This window comes from Anser anser (genome assembly GCF_964211835.1).
Source record: "Anser anser genome assembly, chromosome: Z".
Taxonomy (NCBI): Eukaryota; Metazoa; Chordata; class Aves; order Anseriformes; family Anatidae; genus Anser; species Anser anser.
The window spans coordinates 23,431,643-23,458,875 of NC_139723.1; the positions used below are offsets into that span (position 1 = coordinate 23,431,643).

Genomic DNA, 27,233 nt, shown 5'->3' on the forward strand with positions numbered 1-27,233 from the left:
CTTTCCTATTTTTAACCATTACCAGCCTTCCTACATGGCACCTTACTAGTTGCTCATAGGAGTGTTAAAAAGGGCTCCCACGTACTGCGTTCAGGTGAATCCAATGATCCATACCTGCTGTCTATGCATACTTCATTCTTAATTACATGTAACAGTATCCTTGATATGCATGGCAATGCCCTCTTTTTTGTTTATTCATCCTAATTCAGCATAGTTTATCTAATGTTTTTAAATGTGATTTTAATAAAAGCCAACTAACCACCTTTCAGTAGTATCAACCATAATGTATTTCCTTAAAAAGCAGCATCACCAGCTCCTCTGGCTCACTGCCTACAATATTTGTGACAATTTATAAATAATTGCAAAGTTATTTAGTGTACAGATATTTTCCCTAAGATATCTCATGCAAATAAATCCAGAAAACAATTTTAAATGTTACAATATGATACCACAGTCCAATTATCCCCACTGTCTTTCAGGGTTGGTTTAAGGCCCACCTTATCACCTAGAGACTGAATTACTTACTACTCAGGTGGAGGTTTTTGAACACTTCTTGCTGAAAAAAAAAAAAGAAAAATATATTTTCCTGAAGACTAACACAATCGCCTTCCCTGTCAGTTTCTTGAATATTTATAATGTTACAGTAAGCTTAGGCTTGATACTGCCTTCACTCCTGGACCAGTGAAGGCAGTACCAACAGTATTCCAGGGAAGAGATAAGCATAAGCAAAGGCATAAGGAAAAAGGACCTGCTCAGCACCTCTGAAGCTCTTCTTCAAAAGATCCATATTTTCACATCAACTACCTTCCCATCTCCTGGACGAACACAACTTATTCTCTCTATACACAGCATGATAGCATGTCACTGAAGATGCAGAGAGCCTGGGCCAGAGTTGGGCTCCTCCTGCCAAGAATGGGAAAGAGGAGACCGGGTCAGGAAGCCTGGGAACAGGTCTTGAATTAAATGTTAGCAGCTTCTGATGCCCACAGTGGGACAGAAGGGGAATGATCATGTCTTGGGTCACACATACTCACCAACACATTCCTTGACATCAGGAGCAACAGTAAACTTCAGCTATTGAGGCAGTGCAGAGTACTCTTCTCCATCTCCTCCTGCCTCCACGCAGGCATCAGCACCATGGCTGGTCCAGGCAACCTACAGCCATAGACAACTGCATATCTTAACTGTAGCCTAAAGCCAGCTCTGCATGATCTCCAGAGTTAGTAGCCTTCTCTCCACTTTATTTATGTAAAGAAAATAAAAGGAAATAAAGTAGAAGGAGAAAAAAAAATTACATAAGTCCTTAAGTCCACATATAAAAAACAAACTAGAAGACAAACTAGGAAAAAAAAATGGATCAAGAGACCTTCATATATCACACTGAGATGTTTTATTCTCAGTAGATACTCTTTACCACAGACTATGTGAGAGTGTTTAGTGCACTAGTGCACTGCTGTTTTATAAACCAGGAAGCAAATTGGTTTTAACGGGCTAAACAATTAACCCTGAGGAACATTTCATGCTTCTAAGCCTAGATAAACCAATGTCTCATCTTGGTTTTCATGAAAATATGCATACATCTGACATAAAGCCTACCCTCAGATCAAGAATTCAAACTCTTGCTGTTGTATTCCACTGTATCTGAAAGTGGAAGTTATATGCATATAAATCCAAGATAGAATATAGCTGGGAATCCTTCTATATATATGAAGTTTAGTCTGAATGAAATTCAGATTTGGAATGACAGAAAATTTTTACAGCTGTCATCGTTTGACATTTCGTAATTTTTAAAGTGCTGTTCTATTCATAGCTGAATTCTGGCCTCTGTTTTAAAAACTTCTATAATAGAAATCTGAGCTTATCACTCCATGTGGAAATGAACTGAACACACTCAGGTTTTTTTGTTATGGTGGAGAGTTTTGGAGACGAGTTCCCTAACTACTAAAAAAAGACTTGTATGGTGATATTTGGATTGAACTGCAGAGTTCAACCTTCCTAAAATTTGTTTATTATTATGGTTACAAGAAGCCCATATTATACTTCTATAACTGTGTCAAGGGGAACAGAAGACAGAATACTGTATAAATTCTACATATTATAAGCAGCACAACTCCATGTGCACTAAAACATCTTATTCCTAAATTTACTAACTTCCAGAAGTTAAAATTTCCATGCTTTTTTCGTCCTCTTCTGACCTGTTAAAAATTGCTCCCATCATCCTGAGACCATCAATCTTGCAGACACCATGACTGTTTCATGACAACAGCTTTTAGTACATATTACATTATTCTCACAGTAATCAATTTTGTATAAATAATTAATTTATTTCATTTAGGTTGTCTTCTATTATAGATAGGCCCTGGCTATGAGCTATTTCTGAGAGCTATTTAGGGTAAGAGTTAAACCCAACCTCATGCCATCCATGTTATGAACTCAGATTGCAAGACCATTTAAAAATAAATATTTAAGAACAAATATTCCAGAAGCATTTTATGCATGGGGCCATGACTACAAGAGCTTGACAAAAACCAACTGGTGAGCAAGTTCTCTTTCCTATAATTGCTTACTCATACTTTACTCAGTTTGCTCCTTCTTCATGAGTCTTGTATTCCAACACACTGCAGAAGTAAATGCAGGCCCTCTGGTGATGACTTAACATGTTGTCATTCTTCTTTTGGGAAGAAGTCTATTATCTAAAAAAAAAATAAATGTAAGATTTTAAAATAAAACACATGGCTTCTTCTTGGCTTTCTTCCCAGTGGATTCTCCAATGAATCTTCAAGCTATGTTTGCTTTTAAACTCAGTTGACAGAAATATTTCGTATTTAAACACATGCCTTCATTCTTTATCTTAAGTGAAGTTCCAAATCAACTACAATCAAGGATGGAGCTTCAGGCCTGGAAAATACTCATGTATCCCTAAACTTCAGACAAATCCATATTTTGGGTTTACTTTGAATTCTGCAGTCAGCTCCTGTGAAAAGTTTGGGTCAAACCACAGTTTCTAGGCATTTGCAAATATGCATACATGCATAAATACTGAGTAAAGTCACCATCACCCTAGGCTAGAAAGGAAAGATAAATAGTCTTGATGTCTCTCCTCGTAAGGAAAAGTTTTAAAAAGCTGATTTTCAGGAAATGTCATGTGAAAATACAATGTGCTGTAAAATGTTTCCCAGGAGGAGCCGTTCTCTCCCTCTTTCTCCTATTACTCCTATTAACTACAGTGAAAGAGTGTGGAATCCAGGCCCTCCCAGTCCTGAGTATTAAAAATAAAAATAAAAAAATTCTCTCAGCAAGAATGGTATTAAAAAAAAAAATCTGTCAGCATAGAGTACATCAGCAAAATCCATACTTCCAGAGATAGTTCTCTCAAATCCCAAGCAGTAAAGTTGTGGATTTTCAGAACTTAGGACATAGCCATTGGCATCACAAATACAGGGAAAGCTAGCGAATGTCTCTTGAGCTAGGAAAGAGAATCTGTTTACGCAGTGGAAAGCCAGAGCTTGTATGCACACTGCAGCAGTAGGGCAAGTGGTCTGCCTGCCTCTTTGAAACTGTGCCCACGGTTGTCCTCAAATAATCATCAGACTAGTGTATAAATATGGGCTTGAGAGGGATTCAGATGGAGATAGACTTAGGATTCCAGTGCTGGATCTTCCTCAAGCAGAGGATGTTTATAATCCAGGTGACTGTTTTACAGATCCTTTCCTTGCCTGCAGCTCAGAGAACTGGAGTCTGTTACAGCCCTGTCAAACTGATGCTTACTCAAGCAAAAGCATTTTAGCTTTGAATATTTTCCAGTTCACTCCTCTGTGCATTAATCAAGATGGTGGCCATCACAGCCACATTTTCTCCAGTTTCAACCTGCAGCACTGACAACACAAATCCGTTTGCCATGGGCGTCCTCTTGATGTGCTGTCTCCTAGAATCACCCAGCCCCAGAGATTTTCACTGCGTGAAGTGAAAACTGCTACTGCTTTTATTCTAACATGGCTATTACCCTTCAAGTAGTTTCCCAGAAGCTGCAGTGCAGCATTCCCCTCTCATCAGCTTGCAAGACACATGGACAAGTGCAATGAGCAAGGACCGCTATTTTTCATTGACATGCTGATCTCGCAGCACTGAGGAACCTGGAAAGGCACTCCCCCAAAAAACTACCTCTCTCAAGTCACGTATTTCTTCTGACCTGAAATCCCCACTTCCTATTCACTGCAGCTTGCTTTATACATACAAAATACGTGCCCACCAGCCTCTTCCAGATTACATGCTCTGCAGTCGTAAGGTTTCTTTCAGCAGACCAAGGTGCAGAGGCAAGTGTTTGGGATCTTGTAGTGCTGGATCTATTACAAAAAAAAAAAAAAAAAAAAAAAAAAAAAAAAAAAGCTATATGCCATTATCACCACCAATTAGCTGTAAATAATGAAATAATAAATAAAAAGGAATATAAGAAGAAGAAAGCCACTTATTAATCTTAATTCATCAGGAGGAAGAAGAATAGAAAGAACTAATCAATGAAGCAGAAATTAGAATGCCAAAGCCAGGAAATCTTTGTAGTCCCTTCCTCTTGCGAACAAAACACACATTTCTAGAGGTCCTGACTCATGTCGCCTTCCAACTTGATCAGTCCATAGTACAGAATCTCCTAAATCGGTCTCAAAAGTCAAAATAATGACTTAGGTGAAATCCTTTCCAGAAAGTCCAAGACATGTTACAGTATGCAAAACACAATGTTTAACAGCAGCATCTTTCAACCTCTCTTACAACAAAGAAATCTGTAACTAAGCTGCCCAATGGACATTCATATCTTATCACCAGATTTTAACATATTCATTTATGGTTTTTGTCTTGTGAGAAGTCTCTTCTGGGAGGAAGGGGGTCCAGTGAAAAGCTTATCAAGAAGCTGAGGCCCTATGTACTCAAATAAATTCTTATTTTTTCTTTAGAGACCTGAGATAGAACGATGTAATGACAGAATACAAAGCAAACATGCGAAAAAACAAAGGGCATTACTAGCTGCTAAAGGGCAAAGCCCACAGTCTTATACAGATATTTCAAATTCCTTTGCAGGATGGTACCTTGAAAATATACTTTTTTAATCAAAACTAATGTGTGTACGTAGGGCAATACTAGGTAAACAACCTTCAATTTAAAGGAAAGGGAGAAAGTGTTATGACAGCTAGTGAAAGTATTTAGCTGCTGGGTGGGAGGGAGCAGTCAGGCATGGGGATGTTTCTTCAAGACAGCAAGTTTTAAAATGTTACATTATCTGTTGATCAGATGCCAGCTGCTGTCTGGAGCAGAGCATGGAGAAAATGCGTGTTCCAAACACAACCACTCAACCCAGCTTTGAGTGGATCACAGAAGAATAAAATACTGAGTCCCTGGTGCTTATTCCAAGTTAGAGGAAAATGCTGACATGTCAAACTGTTTCCTTGTTAATATGTAATTAATTCATCCTTGCAGCAGCCCTGCATTACTACTCTAATATCAAAGAATCGGAAAGAGACATAAATCTGAATAAATGATTCACCAAAATGACATAAGACCAGTGATAAGGCCAGCATTATTCTTCCTGTTAGCTCTGGGTTCAATATATTTGGCATATCAGCCAAAAACTTGTTAAAATCAATTGATTCATCTCTTTCATTAATTCACCTAAGTATGATTTGAACGTTATGCCTTGAGATCAAACCCTGTGTTTTGTACAGTTTTTGAAAAACAACAGCCATAAACGTATGTTTCCAAAAAGTCTCAATCACAGCAAAATGTGAAGTAGTAAGAACAACACTCTGTCCTTGTAAGGAAGTAAAAAATATTGCACAGCACTGGACCATTTTTTCTTTTTCTTTGGTATAAAAAATACACTACTCTATATTTGCAAATATGAGCAAGGATCCTCTATAAGACAAAATTTTCATACCTGGGTTTTGTGGATAACAAAGCACTCATACATAAATTGTGCTACCAGATACCTCCACGAAGGAATTCCTGCCCTGTTGTCAGGGATCATCCAGGTTTTCCACAAGTAATGTCTGACAGTTTTCAGTAATGTCAGGTCACAGAGGGTTCAGAGGAAACGGTGAGAGCACACCTCAGCCAGCCATGTGCCCACCAGGGCTTTTTCCTCTGTGAGATCTGTTGAGCAAATATACAGACACCCCTGTGCTGAGTGAGGGGCAGGCAAAACTTCGGGAGCTCAGAACCCACGCACAGCACTGCTATTTGTCCTCTGCCTCAAAGTCTAAGCAAGGCTGCCTCCCTCGTCTGTCACGCACAAGTATCGTGAAGCAGAAGGGTTTTGTTTTCCTTGTGTATTTTTAATTGAAAAATTGCAAGCAAACATCACATATGTTGGGGCTTTGGCATTTCTATAGCAACACATTGATTTTGCCTTCAGCTCAGTGCATAATGAAAAAGAGAAGAGCTACTGTTATTCAATCACAGGGAAACCAGAGCTAGTGAGAAGGGTTTTTCTTCTCAAGTTGGATCCAGCGCGGGTGTATTTACATGGTATACTCTATGAAACTCAACCCTGCCACACTTGCAGCTGTTCTGCCCAAACCACCCAGGAGCTGCTGTTGGTACAGCAAGAAGCCCAACCTGTGAGCCCAGCCTGAGAGGCAGGACGTACTTGCTTGGGCTCAGCTTGCTGTGTCTCTCAGTTGCCTCAGCATGGTGGCTAAGCAGCACGGTGCCATGCAGGGCTGATGTGTATGGAAACTTTACACGTGAGAGGCTTCCTCTAACAGCTACTAGTGACCTGGATAGCAGTGCACTAAAAAAAGGAAATGAAAGGTTATCGTAAACCTTGATACTTCCTGTGAAACAGACTGAAAGATCCTAAAACTGTTGTAAATATAATGGTCAGCTGCTGCAGTATGAGAATTTCAAAACACTGTACACCCTAGCAGGGAACCAGAGGATTTCTCATAAGCAAATACATGCTCCTGAAGCGTGCACCTCCTGCTTCCCTTTGGAACTAAACATTCATACCATATAGCCCTTGAACTATGCAGCTATACAGCATAGTTTGAAATAGGGAAACTAAAAAAAGGTACAAAAGAAATAAATTACAAAGAGGTCCATCTCCACTATATTCATGTGGAGCTCACTGTGATTTTTGTCACCGTTTTACGAAACCCTAAGAATTTGTTTGGATTATATTTTCATGTACTGCTGTGGAGAATAGGGCTATTCAAAACTTCGGGGACTCCAGGCTACATTCACTAGAGGGACACTGGACCACCTTCGCACCACTTCACTGGTGGGCACTGTGCTGCCTAAGCATCCACCCATTCCGTTCTTCAGTAGAGCTTATGGGGAGAAGAAACATTTCCATCTCTACATTGAGAGCGAATGTTAAAAACCACAGAGCATGAAGATTCACCTGGGCTCAAACATGTTTCCTGGATATTTACAGTGGAAAATTGGAACAAATACTCAGTCTGCAGCTGCAGAGCTATTTACAGAGGTCAGTGTTTTCTGTTTGATAGCCAAAAGACTGAATGTAACTCAAAGTCAATGGCTGTATGATATAGTCTACCTTTTTACCCCTAGAAATGATACATGAAATTATTTCATATCTGTAAATCAAAATAGATCTAATATTTTTCCGTTATTTCTGTTCACATGTTTTCTAATAAACATTTTAAATATCCAATGGCATTTTTGCAGGGTGTTAGTCCTTGGCTTCATATTAGTTCCTTGTTGTTTTTTATTTACTGGGTAGTTAGAATCGCTGAACATTGGACCAGCAGAATAAGATACTTGATTCCTTAGGGCTTCTACAAATATTTGTCAAGCCTGTTACAAAAATGCTCCCCACAGAGTAGGCAACACCAACACAGCGCTCAGTTGGTGTAAACATGCCCACATGTTGCACTGTTTGCCACTAGCAGAAGCTTGACAGAAAAGTGACAAAGTCACAGTGTGCTGTACCAACATGGTGGTTCTCAGCAGGGTGCACGATCCTTCTGCTCTGTCCTGCACCAGGTTGTGGGGTCACTGGGTACACAACACTTCAAGAAGAGTGTGACTAAACTGAAAATACACCAGAGGAGTCCCGGCAAAAGTGATTAGTGATTTAAACACACAAGGAAGTCAAGATGAAAATACATAACGAATTGGGTTAGAGTAGTTGGAAAGAGAGATGAAAATGGTCTTCAGATAGAGAATTTCAGCTGAGAAAGCAGGAATCTGTTTTTCAGATCTACTCTAAGTAGGACACACTTGAGGGATCCTTCTCAAAGGCTACAGGGCTTTCAGTACCCTATTCTTAGCTAACCAGCTCACCCTATAGGGACCTTAGGCATCTAACTTTCATCTTGTTCCTTCTAGTAGGTGAACACATTGAAGTTACTGCATACAAAGGCAGCATTAAGGCACTTAGACCTAGCTCCTCAGAGAGATCCTGTCTCAAATTTACAAACATTATAATAAATGTTATAGAATTGTAGAATATCCCAAGTTTGAAGGACGCAAAAGGATCATCAAGTCCAATTCCTAAATTATAAAATAATAGAAATGCAAATGTTAGCTATTTTATTTCAGGAAGTAATTGTAACTTTATTTCAGGAATTAACTAATTTTGAAAGTGGCTAGCACATAGAGCTACTACTTCTCATTTTATGGCATGTAACACGCAGTTTGCTTTGCTGACAGCTACATTTCAGAATGGCTGTCGCATAGGAATGGGGGCCACTTCTGCATTAATATAAGCCTGTTCAAATTAAGAAAAATATCTCACTTAGAGCCTCTGTGAAGGCACTTTTTTCCGTAACAGCAAAAGCCTTTACATTTTAAAGGTTAATGAGCAGTCAAAAAACTTTTCTGACATGTGAAGCAAAAGAAAAAAAATTAGAAATGTAATTATATTTTATTATTTCAGAATCCAGACCAAAGCGATTAACATTACTATGTGGCTGAAGAGAAGTTTTAAAAACAAGAGATTACAAGTAAATCGTGGACTAAGCTCACCCTTTGTAAATCTCACAGGGGTCTGTAAAGCAGTGGTCCAACTTTGAAGAGATTACCTAAATGGAGAAAAGGAAACCTCCAATGTTATAAGGCTTAAATTCATTATCCAGGAGCTAGCACATCTCCTGGATGTTTGATTGCATCCTGGAGAGCATTGAAAAGCCGTGGTCTAATCAGTTTGTGGTAAGGGAATACTCAAAGCCAGTGGTGGAGACTGTGGGCTTGGGAGTGCCACCTCAAGTGCACGTGTTGCCCTGCCCAAGCCACACAGCAAGGATCTCCTGCATCCCAGGCATGCTCTCCTTTCTTGCACAGGCTTTCAGCACTGAGCAAGTGCAAGGGGACCTGATCCTCCTTCAGGAAGAGCACTGCTGAAGAGTATTCAAGCCTTGCTTTATCCAGAACAAACCATGTAAAACCAACTTATACTCCTTCATCCTTTTGGCTTGGTGGGCAGAGCTAGATGATGTACATTGACTTCATATAGGCTTTAACAGAGTCTTAAATAGTATTCTCACAAGCACGTTGAGAAGGGAAATGTGGTCAAGATAAACTTACTAATAAGGTTGATCCGAGGTGAAAAATTGAACTTGGAGAAATTGAACAGTAGTTCACCATTAAACAGGAAGCATGCATCCTGTGGCCCCGCAAACAGCTGTCCTGAATGCAATTACTTTACACCATCATCAGCCATATAAAGCAGGAAGCATACAGTGGATGAATCTGTAGACAACTGTAAGCTTGAAGAGGTACAATCACTGTGCAGAAAAGATTAGGATTCAAAATGATCTTGAAAATCTCAAGAAATTATTTGAAATCAGTAAGATTAAGTACAGTAAAGTGGAAAGCAGTAAATATATGGAGGAATAAACACACACATACATGCAAAATCAAGGAAGGGATCTGGAATAGACTAAAAGTAGATCACAAACTGAAGACAAGTGAGCAAAATCACTCTATGACAAAATGGCAAATCTCAATTCGTAATACTGCATGCAAGATACACCAGCTAATATTCTGTTTAATTTAGTGCTGGCAAGGCATTAGCAGGAGTATTTTGTCTTGTTGCTGATACACACTTAGAGAAAGACCGATTGTTTAGAGACAGTTCAGCGGACAGCAACAGTATTACAAATAGCAAGGAAAACAGTAGCCAAGAAAAAGAAAATGAAAGAAATACAATTAATTAGTCTACAAGGAACATGGAGATTAATAATCAAAACAGTCTGCAAATATGTAAAAGGCTGGAGAAACGAGGATAATGATCAATGGTTCCCCATGTTCAATGCATGATGTGACACAGAAAAATATGTTTTTGCAAGTTTAAGATTGATATTTGAGAAAGCTTCCCAACTACAAAGATAATTTAAAACCTCCAGTAAGAGATCTTCCTTACAGAAGACTCTTCCAGTTCTGAGAAACTGTTTGCTAAATATCTTTGGGTGAGATGACCTTCATGTGCTTGTCTTTGTTTCAAAAAAATGAATATACTCTCTGACTGCCTGAATTTCCTTCAATTAACATATCTGATAATAAGCTAAAGCAAACCAAAAATGGTGTGTAAAAATGCAGAAGTAGTAAAAGTAAATGATTTTTTAGCAAACTTGATTTATGTGGAAGGGTTTTACTACAAAAATACATTCAGTCACTATTCAAGTAAAGTACTTAATCCTTTTTAAATTTCCTTAGATATTGCACACATGTTGCCAAGGAGGATTATCTATGCAAGTGACATTTAAAGAAAAATGTAAAGAGGCAAGATTGATTTTCTGTCTTTGAACAACACATTTGGGAAGAGGAAAGTCTTCCCAATGTTGTTTTCAGCTCCGTCATTTCAGGATTTTGTGAAGACATATGAGTGCTTCACTCATAAGAAATGTTTGGATTGAAACACGAAATGTTTCAGAAATGCTGAAATAGGAAGCTATCTTGTTTCGGGAATACCTTGACCCTGCTGGTGCTCTGACAAGCTGTTGTGCAAATTTTCTTGCATCTGGTTGTTCAAGGGGGCGTGCCAGGTTTCCCTGGTTCAGATGCCCTGTATCCGGTATCAACAATTTCAGGGCCAGAATTTCAGATCTGCAGCAAAGCTCCTGGAATCCCACAGCTCCTGCAGCTGCTGCCTCCTTCCAGGAATGCCAGCAACCAGACTGGAAGGGATTAAGCTCTTGGACTCTCCGATCCTCACCTATTCAGAGAGCCACAAAAGCTGGGCTTGGCTGGCTCTCCCAAAGCACCAGTGGCTGCCTCTTCTGCTCCAGAGTAAAGCTACAAGATAGATTATCACTGGGCTGGGAAATGAAAGAAAATCTGCCAGGTTTCTAGACAGCTTCTTTCATGGATCTCATTTGGATTTTAAGTAAAAATTTCTAAAAAGAAGATATCTTAAAAGAGACATTTGGTACTTTAAAAAATCTGCACTTTCTTAACAGATAATTTAGAAAGTTTTACAAGTGTGCAAGAACATACACAGAGAAACAAATCTGATTGTGAAATGAGTGCCCAGCTGTAACTTTCTGTTTCAAATATAAATAAAAATAAAGGAAACATCTAGCACAACCCAAGGTAAAGGGCAGCAGCAGAACCAATTTTAAAAGTATTTGGCTTTAAAATTAAACTCACACAATCAGTGTATGGACTTTCCTTCCACAGGTAAAAGATATGAAGTTTGAAAAGATCCTGTCAAATATAACTGTAAGCTAGTCTGAATTTCACATGCTTTATATATTTTCATCTTGACAGTCTGTTAATGAGAAGAAATAGTAGAGGTCAAAATGTTGATATACTGGCAAGCTGTTACCTTTAAGCAATATGAAAGCTTCAAAAGTGAGCTTTAGCTTTATTGCTGTTTTCTTGAAAAATAACTTCACTGTGGAATAAAGTTTGGGAAGATTTGTACTAATTTTCATGTATGCAGTAATCAGTTTTCTGAGTTTTAGAATACAGACTGGAAATCAGTACTGGAAGTTTTTAAGAGCCACATCTCATTTCTCAGAAAAAATAATGATTTAAAAAAATATATATATATATGTATATATATATATGTCAAAAGTAATGATGGTAAATATAAGGCTGGATCTTGAAGCTTTTAGTTACTTTAAACCTAAGTAACTTTCTGTCTTCCCTCATGGAATAGTAGGACTTTTGCTTAAGTAAGAAATTCAGGAATTGGCCAAAACCCAGGGCAAATCTGGAGACATGAGACCAAGTAGCAATAACATTAAATTACTCTAAATGAGCATTTCTTATTAAAGGAAGGAGAAAAGTGTCTGGAAAAACTGGAATGATCAAGGACAGAACATTCCCATACAGGATGAGAGTTTTTGTAACCTCTTCATATTTTCATACATCCAGAAGAGATATCATTCTCATGAGGATAGAATAGTAAGGAATGGAAGAATTGTATTTAGTCACTTATCACTCCTTTGGAAACTCTCCTTACAAAGCCCTTCCACATGAACTGCCACAACTCTCCTAACCTGTGTGTGTGAATAGCCGCAGAAATGAGGAAGGTTTGGTAGAGGCTTAAAAAGCTAGAGAGTTAATGGGTACAATAATCAGTGGCAGGCAGAGCATATATTGATGAGAATATCAATACATGACTTGTGGTGAGAGAACAAGGAACAAACACCATGTGGAGGACAGCATCCCACCAGGGCTGAACAGGGTGGATGTTGTTGGTGGGACCTGTCACCTCTTGGCTGCCTGTCAGCAGCTCCTGGATGGGATATCCCCTGCCTTGAAGCAAGGTATACAAAAGGTGGAGAAGGTTGTCATAGGGCCTGAGAAGAAGCAGGAGGTGGGAGAAATGTTTAAGACTAAAATTTCTGCCAGTTTCTATCTATGTGGCTAGCATGTGTCTCCCCTTCTGCAGTGCGAACTGAGGCTACAGCAAGCCAAGACCTGGGTCTGGGACTACTTGTGCTTTCTCAGATGTGGACTGAGGGAAAACATGTGATGCTGACCCTAATGTGCATCCAGGGAAAGCTCTGGGGCCACCTCCTCTTCCTCGGGTTATAAACAGCTTTGCTACCAATCTTTGTAATGCAACACAAATGACTACAGTCAGTGCATAACTTTATGGTTAAATTGTGAATACTTTTGGTCCCTAAGTATCATGAGGGTAACACTGAGGACAATATGTAATATAAATATCTCCCCCCCCAAAAAAAGAAGTTTATTGGCCAGCATTAACAGACTTGTTGCACTGCCAAAGCCCCAGATAACAGACATATCACACACATAAATGTCGTAAGTACCCATCCTGAGGGGGACGTCATCCCTGGTCTCCGTATGTTGTAGACGGCATGCATTTCACTGTCCAGGGCTGGGTCTAAGGGGATCTGGAAAGTGTAGCTACAGAGGAAATAGGATAAAAAACACACTGTATATGTGTATGAGATATATATGTGTATCAAGTCCCTGAAAGAATAAAGAAGCAAAGCCAACAAAAACCATACAAGCAGGCCAGCTCAGACAGGCCTTGGTCATTTTGGACTGCAGCTTCTTTTTAGCTCACTGTATTGATTGATCTCTATTACACACTGTCTGCAGCTTTCATTTTCACAATTCTTCTTGTCATGAGTTGCTTTTTTTTCTCTGTCCTTAGGCAGAGCAACTGCATCTCCACCTACCTCTGCTGTCATCACATACTGACTGACTTATCTGGCCAGGCCATGGCCTTCTCCAAGTGCATTTATTCTCCTTTGGTCACAGCCAGCTGTGACCTCTTTTCCCCTGGAGCTTTTCTGCATATCTCTCTGGTGGATAGTCCCTGCAGAGACAAAGAATTTTGTATCGAGGCCTATGCCCACAAGCGTGAAAGGCCGTTGTGTGTTCCTCATATGAACTTGGAGGCATCACTAAGACACACCACAGTTGTTCTGGACCTGTAGATGCAGTGCTTGTTTTAGGTTGTTCTTACTAAGACTTCATCAGGATGATGTGAAAGAAGAGCTCAAAACCTTCTATGATGCTTGAAGACATTTCTCTCTGCCAATTTTATTTTTCTTCTTTACTTGGCCCTGCCATAACAGTATTAGCACAGATACAAAGAGTTATTATGTTGCTGCCAGGAAAAGATCTTTGTACTGACATCTTTGTTCAGAAAGTGAACCTGACAGGAGCGGCAGCCCTGATACTGATTCCTAATCCCCAGCACCTTACAAGTGATTTACCTCACTGCCATGCCTATACAAAAGGCTCCAATATAAGGATTTTAGTAATCATTTTATTCCATTTGCACTCATGTAAGTCATTACACATTTGACATTGAAAGAGAGACTTGTCTGGTTTATGGGAAGTCTCTAATGTGAACAAATTGTTTTTTTGAAATCTTCATGTTGACCACTTTGACCCTGTTAATGGGTACAATAATCAGTAGCCTGGAATTCAATACTGTGTGAAATAGTGGTAGCAAAACTGGAAATTACATTAGGAAAGGTCAGTAGCAAAATGCATATATGTAAATTGAAGTAAATATATATATATATAATTCAAAATTAATTAGATTTATGTGATGTTTTGACCTGCCTAAGTTCCAGAAAAATGTAATGCAGCACTTAAATTATTTATTTATCAGTCTTTAAATATATATATATATTACACTTTTGTAGACAATCTCTATAACTCAAGTCAAAGATACACACCTCAACCAGTGTGGATATTGCAGCTTTTATAGTCCAAATACAAAGAAGCATGACTTGGAAACACAGGAAGGGTGGTTTTGCAAGTTACTAACGTTGCAATTTATTTTTCCCATAGCACTGCATGCAATGCCACACAAGCTACAGCACACAAACACACAGGGAAATGACTCTCACTGAGCCAAAGAGCTAACAGTGTAAGGAGAAGGATTTCTTGAGAAAAACTGCTAGGTTCTTTTAAAATTGACTATTGCAGCTAATTTCCTATCCAGTCTTCTCACATTCCTACCAAAAACTCACTAACCATGTCCTCCCTAAAAATCACATCTGGTATCTCACATAAAATTAATCTTTCTCCACTTTGACACAGGATTATCAGGAACTAGAGCTGGCTATTAAACTTACTAGAAGTATATTCCTATCCCTACAGGAAAACACTCTTTTCTGGATATAAGGATAATATTTAAAAGACAAGAATTCTCAAGTCTCTTTCTCAGAAAATGAAACTGAGATTGTAGTCATATATCTTGTCCTATAATGTTAGAAAACTATCAAAATACTGCAGAAATATCATAATGGATTTTTTTTTTTCAAAATTGCCAAGGTTCTTCAAGATGAAAAAAGTGCCCCACTTGGAGTTCTGCATCCAGGTTTGGGGCCGCCTGCACAAGAAAGATGTGGACCTCTTAGAGTTGGTCCAGAGGACAGCCACGAAGATGACCAGAGGGCTGGAGCACCTCTCCTATGAAGACAAGCTGAGGGAGTTCAGTTTGTTCAGCATGGAGAAGGGAAGGCTCCAGGGAGACCTCATTGCAGCTTTTCAATACACAGAGAGGGATTATAAAAAAGACGGAGAGTGACTTTGTACACTGACAGAGAGTGACAGGACAAGGGGGAATGGTTTTAAACTAAAAGAAGGGAGATTTACATCAGATGTTAGCAGGAATTTTATTTTATTTTATTTTACTCTGAGGCTGGTGAGGCAGTGGAACATGCTGCCCAGAGAAGCTGTGGATGCCCCATCCTTGGAGGTGCTCAAGGCCAGGTTGGATGGTGGCTTTGGGCAGCCTGGCCTAGTGGGAGGCGTCCCTGCCCATGGCCGGGGGGCTAGAACCAGAGGGTCTTTAAGGTCCCTTCCAACCCAAACTATGACTCTATTAAAGTTCCCAGATAAGAGGTCCAGAGTTACACAAATCTAATAAATTTTGACAAAACTGATATAAAATGACTGACAAATTTACAGATTATGGTATACTGTCCTGGTTTTACTAACTGATGTGAAGAAATCTGCACAGATAGTAGATCCTTAACATCTCATATTTCATCTGTAAAAAATTAGGTTTTCCATAAAGCCTACCTCCAGATGGAATGTTTTGTTCAGTTCTGACTTATATTTACCCTTCAGCCTTTTAGACATGCCTTACAGCTAAGAGATAAAGCAGTGAATAAATGTCTGACCGTAATCAGTGTGCTTTCTGTAGAATATATATCTAGCTAGAGAGGAAGAGAGAATCTATCTATCTGAACGGTAGAAACATAAAGTCAAATCCTCTTAGGCTTTAGAGACTACAATTTCTAACAGTTAAATGTGGGAAAACCTCAGTATTTCCTTTTATGAATAAGGAGAGTGCAAGGATTTGGACAGGGAGATTGGGCCTCCACGGATTGTCAATTCTGAAAGGACAGTTCTTTATTGCCATCAGGTCTATTTTGTCTTATACTAAATGTATTGAAAGACTTTCCTCTGACAGTGTTTTGCCAAACTACAAATGAAAACTCCATTGCTTATCTGACAAAGCACGTTCAGAAATAAAATTACCTGACAGAGAAGAATGGGCCATTCTAACATTAGGCAAACACAATTGCTTCCATGTTCTTCTGCACGCAGTAGTTTATTTTAAGGTAAAGTCAGATGTTAGAAAGTTATCCATGCTGTTCGTGTTTTATGCATACAGAAATGCAGACACTACTTAGTGCAGGTTTTTTGGAACTACATCATTAAAAGTTTAATAAGGCTTTCTTAATAATCCTTCTCTGCAAGCAAACCAAATAAAGGTGGGAGAAGTTAGGAGAACTTATGCTTTATTTTTGTAATTTTACTAGAAACACCTTGAACTTACAATAGAATTTAATCTTAATTGTGCCCATTTTCTTATGAACTGTGACACAGCAGAAATCATACAAAGAAAACAAATCCCACTCCTGCTAGGTTACTACAGAAGCAAAAAATCGTCACCTTTTACAAAGGTCTGTACATAATTACTGGCATTCAGAGGATTTTGGAAATTGGTAGGGAGTGCTTGTCATGAGAGGGATATTTGACGGTTCTAGTCAGCATGGGAGGTTTTATATAAATAAACTATCGTTATCTTTGAGGTATGCCATTTGTACTACCTGAAGATCAGGCACTGTTGGCACAATGGTCATAGTCCTGCTGTGTAAAGTAGTTAAGCATGAAGGCACATAAAGTGAAAAAAGTTAGAATTCCAACTAGACTTTTCAGAAATGAGCAGATACATAAGAGTGCAAACCCAGAGCTGTACATTTGACTTGAGACTCTGGCATTTGAAGGGTTTACTTTTAGAGCCTTTGGTATGTCCAACACAAAGATTCTGCAACAGGTCTGTGACTAGCGCATTGCTCTCTCCTGGTTCAACCAGGACGCCTTTCATTCTGTTGAGCGCTCTCTTTCATGTGAAAGGCCATTTATTCTTCTGCAGAGGAGCTGGCTGTACTGCTGGTATTAACTTTTAGCAGTCCTTCTGGTATCAGCAATACCTGAATGTTAGAAAAACTCGGAATGTTAGAAAAACTCCAGTGACTGTGGCATGGTTTTCAGTGGACTCTATGAGACAGCTGCAAAAAAGTCCATAAAAGTAATCCCCACATTTGAAATTCCTTAACAAATTAAATAAGAGCATAAGTATGTATTTTGGTTTTTTGGTTGCGGTTTGTGTTTTGGTTTTGTTTGTTTGTTTGTTTGTTTGTCATAAAGACAAAAATATATTTCTTTTAATTTTCTGAGGCCCTACCACTGCTAGTTTATCCAATCCTAAAGGAAAGGTCTAGGTAAAGAGCATGTTCTCGCACTGCAAAATGAGCTAAGTAAACAATATGACTTTTGCAAATTACCTCCCTGCACCTAGTAGTTGAGCCAGCGGTGATAGCAAGTATCCTGAAAGATATAACCAAGATAATTAGCTCTGAAAAAATAAATCCTTGTCTGTTAAGGTCAAATAAAACTGGAAGTCCTAGCTGAAGTGAAAGATTTGAGAGATGCATATGTACCTTGCAGCACATAGAACTAGAGACGAATGTCAAGGTTTTCATACCCTCTCTTAAATGTCTTTTCTCGCTCATTCTTAGAGGTAAGACCCATGATATGAAGCAAAACAATTTATATAACCCAAAGATATATGTTGATGTGTTCATAAAAAGAAGATGGGGAAGCACTGCCATTCAATGATTGTATACCATTTACAGATTTCAGAGAAACAAAATAAAACAAAATAAAACAAAATAAAACAAAATAAAACAAAATAAAACAAAATAAAACAAAATAAAACAAAACAAAATTTTTTTTATTAAGAGAAAGAAAGATTTCCATTATTTTAACAACAGTTAAAATGTCTATGGCTGCAATATATTTTCAATTAGTCTTTATCTGGAAGCATTATATGTATTCAGAATATGGAATGAAAGTCAATACCAGTATAAGAACTAGTAGCCTGCCTTTTCTTTTGGTCATTAACTGCAAGGCTCCCCCTTTTTATCTTATCTAAGAAAAGCAGAAATCATTATAATTGTTCATTCATAGGCTATATTTTAATTGTGAATTAGATCTTCTTCCCCCATACTATTCCTACTTATTTTGCTTGCTCCCAAACTGTTCGTATTCCTGATCTGTATCTTCTTCGACTCGGATTTTTTGGGTCTGAAAGGAATACTATGCATCTGCAGATATGTTCCTGAACCAGGAAAAAGCAACATAGAAGAAGAGCCTTCTATGTGGAGGTACAGGGATGAGGTTCACGGAGCCTACACTGTACACTAGATGTGATGAAAAGCAGACTGACCTGTCCTCACCACTTGGGTGGGACTAAATTTGTTGTCAGGGTAAAGATAGCACCCAACAAAATCCAAGACTGGGGCCCCAATATAAGCCTAGAGTCAGGAGGAGAATTTGCCAGGAAGTGCCAGGCTAAGAAAAATCACATTGTTACTGAATAACAAAGGAGGTTTACTTTCATCTATTTTCAATAATCCATGAGGTATTTAGCACTTTTCTGCAGTCTACAGGTTTGCTTTTGCAAATCATTGCAGTGTGCATCATTTTGCGTCAAACAGGCAATTTGTTCCAGAATCTAACGCTGTGAATCCCTCATTCTTAAATGGAAATGCAATGTGGTTTTAAGGTTGCTCTAGGATTGTACAGCAATCCTCACCTGAAACATTTTGTACATTTTCTACTTGGAAAACTTACAGACAGTAACAATCCTTTTTTTTTTTTTTTTTAAAAAAAAAAGCAGCTTTTATTTAGGTGCACATCTTTCACACTACATCACAATTTTGATTATGGTCAAAAGTACTTGCAATGCTACCAAGAGCTCTGAATACGTATTAGAGTATTACAGAGAGTGATCTCAGAAGCATTAAGGAGTTATGTCTAAAATATGTGCCATCTTGTCCAAAACTAAATAAAAATCAAAACGTAATAACAGCTGTAAAACAGCTGTTAGCTGTATATACACATAGGCCAATGTGCCAGCTTTGATGAGCATCATGCCTTCTTAGTATTGCAAGGGCTTCTTTTAACTATCAAGAAGCACAAGAGATAAGGAGGGGAAGAAATTACTTGATTTCTTGACACCCCAGGCCTGGTAATATATATTATGTTGGAAAAAAAAAAAAAAACACTACACTTAATGGAAACCAGAAACACTTAATGGAAACCATACGTGGAATCCTGGAGTGCTGAAAAACAGGATTTTCTCTTTTGGGATATGTCTTAGCCTCTAGACTCCTGTGTCCATCTTGTTCCAATGCCTGGTTTCAACGAGAAGAGAGGTAGAGGGCAGTCTCCAATCAGCATATCCAATTGCACCAGAAAGCAGTAACCACGAATTTGATCTCCCTTGAACCAAGATTGCCTAGAAGACAACTCGTTCCTGGAGAACTTTCCTAGATATTAGGGTTTTACTAAACAATATATATATAAATACTCTAAAATGTTATTAATCACAGTATTCAATGATTACTTTCAATACCATTGTAAGAAAATCTGAAGTATCCATTTCCACAATGGGCCCAAACCAGAACTTAGTCTGGAGGAATATGGATTTCAAATATAATTATCTAAATTATTCCAGAGTCCTTCCTTCAGTGTACTAAGTCTTTTGGAACACAAACGTCTACTAATATAATGGCATCTGTTTTAGGACTGTTCTTTCACAAACAAGATTAAATAATGAAATGATTGAACAGAAAGCACACACACCCATGTTTTTTTTAATACAAATCATTATTATAAATGTCATCAAGTTAAATATCTTGTTATTGCTATGAAGTATACCCTAGTGGAAGGCCTGCTACCAAAATTGCAAATACAGTATAATATTTCAGTGTCATATCTAATTGCAGCAAGACCATGGACAGCAAACTCAACATTCAACACAAGAACTTTAGAATTAAAGAATTTCTCTAATGCTAGAACCTAGTCACCTTCAACCCTAAACTCACAGAGGAGATTTTCTCTCTAAAAATTTAAATATATATATATATATATATATGCTTCACCTTCCTCATCATTCCAGACCAATAGGATTTAATTTTTCCAGTCTGCAGTATTGCACATGGCAGACTTACCTGCATGAAAATCTCTCTGGGAAGTGCCATCATTGCCTTATACATAGTAGCAGACTTATAATTCCAGTCCCTCTCTGCATGTAAATAAATGATTTTATCAAATTTATCAAATCTGATAAAATTGTCCTTGTGTGGACATACAGCCATCATTACCTTTGGAAAAGAAGTTTTATGAGCAGTATTGCCAATGGGTGACATTTTTCACCTCTACTGCAATAGTTCTTCAAAATAAAGCAAATCTTTAGAAACGGAAGTTTAAGTAGATAGCTTCTTTTAAAAAATATGCTTTGATTTTCATAATAAAACAAAGATTTTAGATTTTTTTTAACTAGACCAGTGGCTTTCTGTAGTAATTTGTGTCTCAGATCAAGTGAACGTAGAAAAAGTAGTATTAATTGTAGTCTATATTTTCTGCCTCAAAAATTAAAATTTCATATTGAAGAGGTTCTACATCCAGTGTACAATTTCTGTCTTGATTTTTACATCTGTAATTTAAGTTACAATCCAAATATAAGTAAAACTAATTGGAAAAAAATATGGCTTTAATATGTGGGTCAGCCATTTAGTCTTACGGACCTTTTCTTGCCGTGAAGCTTTAATGTCAGCTTAAATAAAAATGATAAGCATCTGGTATACGTTACTCTTGGGCATCACAAGAAACTAGAGTAGCATAAAACACATGCTGTCCTCTTTCACTGTAGGCTGTGGAGAAAATATCTCCATCTTAGGCACAGAAGCAGTGTATTGTGGGTTGGAGCTGGAAGAAAATAACCTTTCCTTGATGATTCCAACATCATGAGAAAGATACTTTGTATCACTTGTACCCATAGAGTTTATTAGTTCTTTTCAGTCTGTAAAAAAGAATGTAATTAAACATCACTCAACTGAGAATTAGAATTCCATTTTATAAATTCCACTGAACAGGAAAAAATATGCTTGTTCCAAAACAGAACAATTTTTGTCTGGATAACCTACTGCAAAACAAACTTTTCCGTCAACAGCCACAAAATGTAATTCTGTCCCAGAAGAGAAAAGAACCAGTTATTCTCACATGAAGCTGGTTTTTGAGTACAGATCTATGGCTTTTGCAGTCCTGTAATCACCAGAGAGGTGCCAGACAGCGGCCTGCTGTGGTAACAGCCCGAACTGATTTACTTCCTGCTCAAGTTTATTGCTCAGAATTGCACTGTCAGTGTGTGTGAGGCAAGGGCCACCAAACTAGCCGCACTGTACCTGCTACACCTTGTAGATAAAGTACTTTATTCACCTCATGGTGATGTCTTCTTACAAGTGATGTCTGGAAGAGCAGTCTGAGGCACAGCACACTCTTCCCTGGCTGGGGAGAAAGTGTAACAGGGCAGCAGTTGGGTGACCTGGGGCTCGCAGATCCACAGGTTCAGGCTCAGAAGTCTTCTGAAAGCTCAGATAGCATAACTGAGTGCCCCCTGCCATTGAAGGTGCTGGTCCTGGCTGCTCTGACCATTTGGGCACTGTATTAAAATATTTGTGGTTAATAGAAGCAATCAAAATACAACCATTCCCCCAGTAAGAGCAGTGTTTAAATGCTGTTAGTGTATGGAGGCATGCACGGGAATGGGAAGCAATTTCTAATGCGGTAAAAACAAGTGGTCCTCCAGCCACACCTCAACACTTGGCCTTGTGTGTTTCCAATAATTGTTATTGATGTCAGGGAGCCTTGATAAACAGCTCTGCAAATAGTGAGAGCTGCTTTTGTCAAGATCCACTATCAGAGAGTGCTATGGAATGGCTGCAAGACTCACCGCTATTCACTCCACACATACAAGTACTCAAGTATCACTAAAGTTAGTCAGGAAATGACAGTAAAAACAATACAATGGTTCCATGGTTACTTTTGCCCAATAGAATCTTCTTCATTCCTGCTTGGTTTACAAATAAAGCTGTATTAACAATTGCCTTCTTGTAGCACCCCAATCTAGATACTGACAGTAATGGTGGGCGCAGTCTTTTCAGGGTAAATTGTGTTCTCAGATAGAGTTCTGCAAACAGGTTTTCCACTGAAATTGTGCCACCTATCAAACATCTTTCTTCCTCCCTTCACTGCAATGATTTTTAGAGTTGCCATTAACCAAAATTACGTTGGTAATTCTGTTAGTGATACATGGGAAGAAGTACGCCTCTCAGCTCTCTATTTCCATTGCTAACAAGGATAAAGCAATAACAACAAAATGTTTCTGAAATTACAAAAAAAAAAATTATTATTATTATTATTATTATTATAGTTGCTTCAGGAAAGTAATTTTTGAACAGCAGTGCCAGATTTCCAGGCACATTTCAAAACAGTTTCTCGAAACACTGGACAAGTCTGCTTTTAAAACCCAGTATTTAAGAAGCTGTGAGCTCCAGAACTGCCTAATTCAAGCTTCACGTTCCTGTATGTCTGCAACAGGTAAAATCTTCTTATATTTTATTGCAAACTACTTGCTCTACACACATCTATCAACTATTAACTTGAAAAGTATATATTAGCCTTCATAACATGCAAGTACCATTGAAGAGTACATTTGGAAATTATGAAAAGAAGAAAATAACATTGAAAATATGCTCCAAAACTATAATCTCTTTTAAACACTACTTTAAAAAAATACATTTGACCCTGCCATCAAGAATTCAATAAAGATATTTCACAGGTAAGGGCTTTTTATTTTATATTTCAACCATCCATAAAATGGAGTCCTCTGCTTACTGAGGCATTTTAAGTGGGCTTTTCTTTACCAGTGAACAGGGAAATGTGCCTTCTGCTGTGCAAGCTTTTCCCATGCAATAGGTTGGCCCCACTCAACCTAGTGTGACGGGCATGTCCATTGCATGTTGGCCAAAGTAGAGTAGATAATGAATGCTGCAAGGCAACACTGCTTGTCTTGAACGAAAGAGAAAGCTGAGAACAGAAGCCCCAGCAGAAACAACTGCCTGAAGGCCAGCTTAGCCCAAGACCTTTCAGAAACCCCTAATATGTGAGAGCCTTTCTCACAGGTAAGAGTGACTGACTTAAGCTGTTGAAATTGGTTAACTGACTCCTACTCGTGGCCTGCTGGGGAGTACTATTTCAAACAGCATTTTCTCTCAGAGTCACTTGCCATTAGATATTTGCCACTGATTCTCCTCTTTCAGGATCTATACTGTGGTTTGTCAAAGGTTCCCATAAGATGGTCATAGCCTTGATACACATATGCAAGAAGGTCCAAGAACAAGCCATGTAACCCAAAGTTTGCCAGCACTTCCACTCAGCAACAGTAAATGCCTGTCCAAAACAAAAACATCAAAATTCATGAGTCCACATCCAAAATATCATGTACCCTGGGCTGTCTCTGGCCCATCTCCTGACCCAGATGTGCCACTCTGCATCCCATCTCCTGTTCATTGCAGCCCCTACTCCCATCTGCCTTGTCACTGTGCTCGGCTCCACGCTCACCTTCCCTTGGGGAGCAGTCAGCCCTTGCTGCAACATGACAGAAACAGGCTCAGTGAAACTGAGCGGCTGTCGTGCCACTAAAATGAACTCGCACAACCTGAAAAGGACAGACGTAGCCAGTGACTAAAGGGAAGGCAGCCTGATGTCTTAGTCCATACTTACAAACAGCCTCAAAAGGCACATCTGCGAACTAAAATTCATAAATTGACTGCACACTAAAAATCACAGACTCAGCTTAACGTTGGTTTTATGGGTCACCACAATTTTTCTCAGGCACCACCTGCAGTTAACTTCATCATGTCCAAGATGCAACAGTTACCCATCCATCTCCCATACATCTCCAGGAACTGTATGAGCTCCTTGGCTGTCCCCATGCTAACACCTCCCATATCTCTCTTCTACAAAACATCCTTCTTTCCAAACTGTCTCGTTTTTTAGTACCAGCTAAACTCAGAGCTTGGTCTCCACCTACACCTAGCCTGACAGATTGCTATTTATTTATATTTTTCTTCTTTATATACATGTGTGCAAATAAATACGTATATATGTATGCATGTGTGTAAGTATATATTCTGTATGTGGTATTCCTGTAAGTATATATCTATGTATATTTCTAGGACTTGTTTGCTTGTTTTTTCTAACTACATCAGTTGGACTAAGTGCAACCACCTCTTTCTTGCCCAAGCACTGGCTTGCCTGATGTCTAACTGCTTTTATTGCCTCTAAGAAATCTCTGTTAGAAGACCATGAAGGAGTATTTCACCCATAATTTCCAGATAGGAAAGACAGAGTACAGACTAATTAAGGGATTAGTTTTTGATTCAGAAAAGGAATCAGTCATAATACTGGTTGTATGCAGGAGAGTTTCCTCAGTGTGGTTTCTATCCCTGTTCTCCCACCAAACCACCCCATGCAGACCTTTGCTTCCCCTTATGTGTTACTAGATTTTGCCTACACACTAAACACTCTGTCCATCAATCAGGGTATAAATTAAGCTCTTCAACTGCTAAGACAAATGGCAACATGCACAGACTTTATGCCATGATTATATAAAAAGCCCAGGAAACGCTGTCTCCAGACATGTTCCAAAGCACAGAAGTTATTTTGAGAAATTTTCATCTTAATTCCCTAAATATTCAGAAACTGCAGTTAACAACTGCAAGTAAAGGTCTACGGAGCTTTCCTCTCCTGTAGTTTATGCTAAGGAGTCCAGCTGTCGCTGTAACAAGATCAGTCATCTGATTTTAACCAGTTAGAATGTCTGGTGTCAAAGAATAACAGAAAGTCAAAGTTGAAACTGAGTTACTTGCTTTGATCTTCCTTCTAGGGACAATACTAAAAGATGTGATAAACATGACATTAAGTTAAATTAAGTATAGCTTGGTTCCATCTGCATCAACCAGGCAGATTATAAACCTGTTAGGGGATTATGGTAACAGGGTAACACACATAAAACTGTAACAAGATGAAGTGAAACATATCCCAACGTGTGGATGGTATTGCAAAATTAGTCATTCCAGATCATTTGGAGATGTGCTTATGACTTTCTTCCTTCCTCCAAGCAGGTGATACACTTCATTACTAATGTCACCCAAATTATATTAAGCAAATCACAGATAACTGATCACATAACTATTTATGGGATAATAAGATAATGAACTTTGCAAAATACCAGTTAGAAGAGATTGTTAGCCTAGCCACTGTCAAGATGAACTTAACATAATAAGACAGCAGGTACTGTATTTTACAAGCTCTCTGTAGAGAAAACATCAGAAAAGTAGCCATCAGGAAAAAATGCAGAGCAGCAGAGCAGCTATTACTTGCCTTTAAACCGATGCTGATGAGACCTTGGAAAGACTTCAGAAGAGGTAGATATCAAAGTAATTTCTTCACCTTGTCACAGTTCCAGGAGGAAGTATGAGATATAACAGGATTAATGTGGGGGCTTCTTTTACTATGTTGTGACACCATCTCATCTAAAACAGCTTGGATGGCTCCTATGAACCTGGAGGCACAGGTGCGAGCCCTAACTGTTTGCTGGGCAAGTGCCCCAGCCACACACCTTCAGCTACTTATTCTGAGTATGTCTTCAGTGCTGTGGGTACTCCTGTTGCTAATCAAAGAATTTCTCTGCCTACAGGAATGTGTATGGGGACTGACAAGCTAATGAAGTAACATGTTTAAGGTCCTATAGAAAAAAATATGGTAAGTAAAAATGTAATAATCCCTTACTACGTTTCTGTCGGTTTTCCTTGATACACAGCAAGACAGGATCTCACCCAGCATGCCTACACTGCCACTGAGTGAAAAAAAAAAAAATTTAGGCTTGATACAATTGAAGTTCCAGACACAGTCCACAGTGCAATATAAAGGAGTTGTTTTTATCCTCATGAGTCAGACAGCTGACCTTCTTATAGAATCTGAAGTCCGTACCATTTCCCACTTCACCTGTGCTCTAATTTTAAATTGTTAGATTGAAAAACATATTTTCAGCAGTGCAGTGTTTAACAAAAGCTGCTTGATATGGACAACATTCAATACTTCTGAACAAATTCCGAGTTCATATGGTAGAATTATTTGTCTCTCAGAGCAAGAAAATTACTAGGATTCATTAATCTTGTAAGGGTGATGATCTTGGGGGATTTTATTCCTCTAAAGTATCTAAATTAATGATTGTCAAGACTAGTGTATGGATAGTGTTGGTGGACATGAGAATTTCACTATTTTATGTGAATGTTTAAATTACATTCCTTAAAAAATAAAATAAAAAACTTCATGTATTTTCATTGTCACAGATAATCTATACATGGTTGTCTTTCTTAGGCTGCTTTAGCCAATTTGGCTGTTCTTGAACATGTATGATCTTAGCTTTTGCATAATTAAAGCTTCTCATTCCTGAAAATAGATTGCTCACTTATTTACCACTTTTCAGGAAAATAAAAATATATTGCCCATTTATTTACCACTTTCCAGGAAAATAAAACAAGTCAGACAATGAACTTGATAAATCCTTGAAAGGAATTTCCCTCACTATGTAGTATTTCTCTGCACGAGGAAGTCAAGTTGTGTCTTCGCTTTAATGAAAAACTGTACTGAACTTTGCTTTAATGAAAAACTGTATATTTCTACTGAAAGACATTGAACGAAAACATAATGGTCCTCTTTTTTCCTCCAGGTGGCTGCCCTGCCAGCAATCCACAAGTTGATACACACACAGCATAACTCATCCATTGTTAACATGACAACAGTATAGTATATGGTCTTAACCCTTGTAACACTTCCCTGTCTTCATG

At 38.5% G+C, this 27,233-nt stretch overlaps 1 protein-coding gene across 1 annotated transcript in view; it reads right to left on the reverse strand.

The window, feature by feature from the left end:
• Window positions 1–204: 204 nt before the first annotated feature.
• The window catches only part of LOC310890124 (uncharacterized protein), a 70,381-nt gene continuing 43,352 nt past the window's right edge, over window positions 205–27,233 (reverse strand). The window contains exons 6-11 of the mRNA XM_083818746.1: window positions 13,239–13,335; window positions 8,980–9,035; window positions 4,235–4,343; window positions 2,574–2,693; window positions 1,035–1,238; window positions 205–903 (exon numbers count right to left, since the gene is read on the reverse strand). Of these exons, the coding sequence (XP_083674872.1) occupies window positions 2,664–2,693; window positions 4,235–4,343; window positions 8,980–9,035; window positions 13,239–13,335 (292 nt within the window). The 3' untranslated portion in view covers window positions 205–903; window positions 1,035–1,238; window positions 2,574–2,663. The remainder of the gene's footprint in view (window positions 904–1,034; window positions 1,239–2,573; window positions 2,694–4,234; window positions 4,344–8,979; window positions 9,036–13,238; window positions 13,336–27,233) is intronic.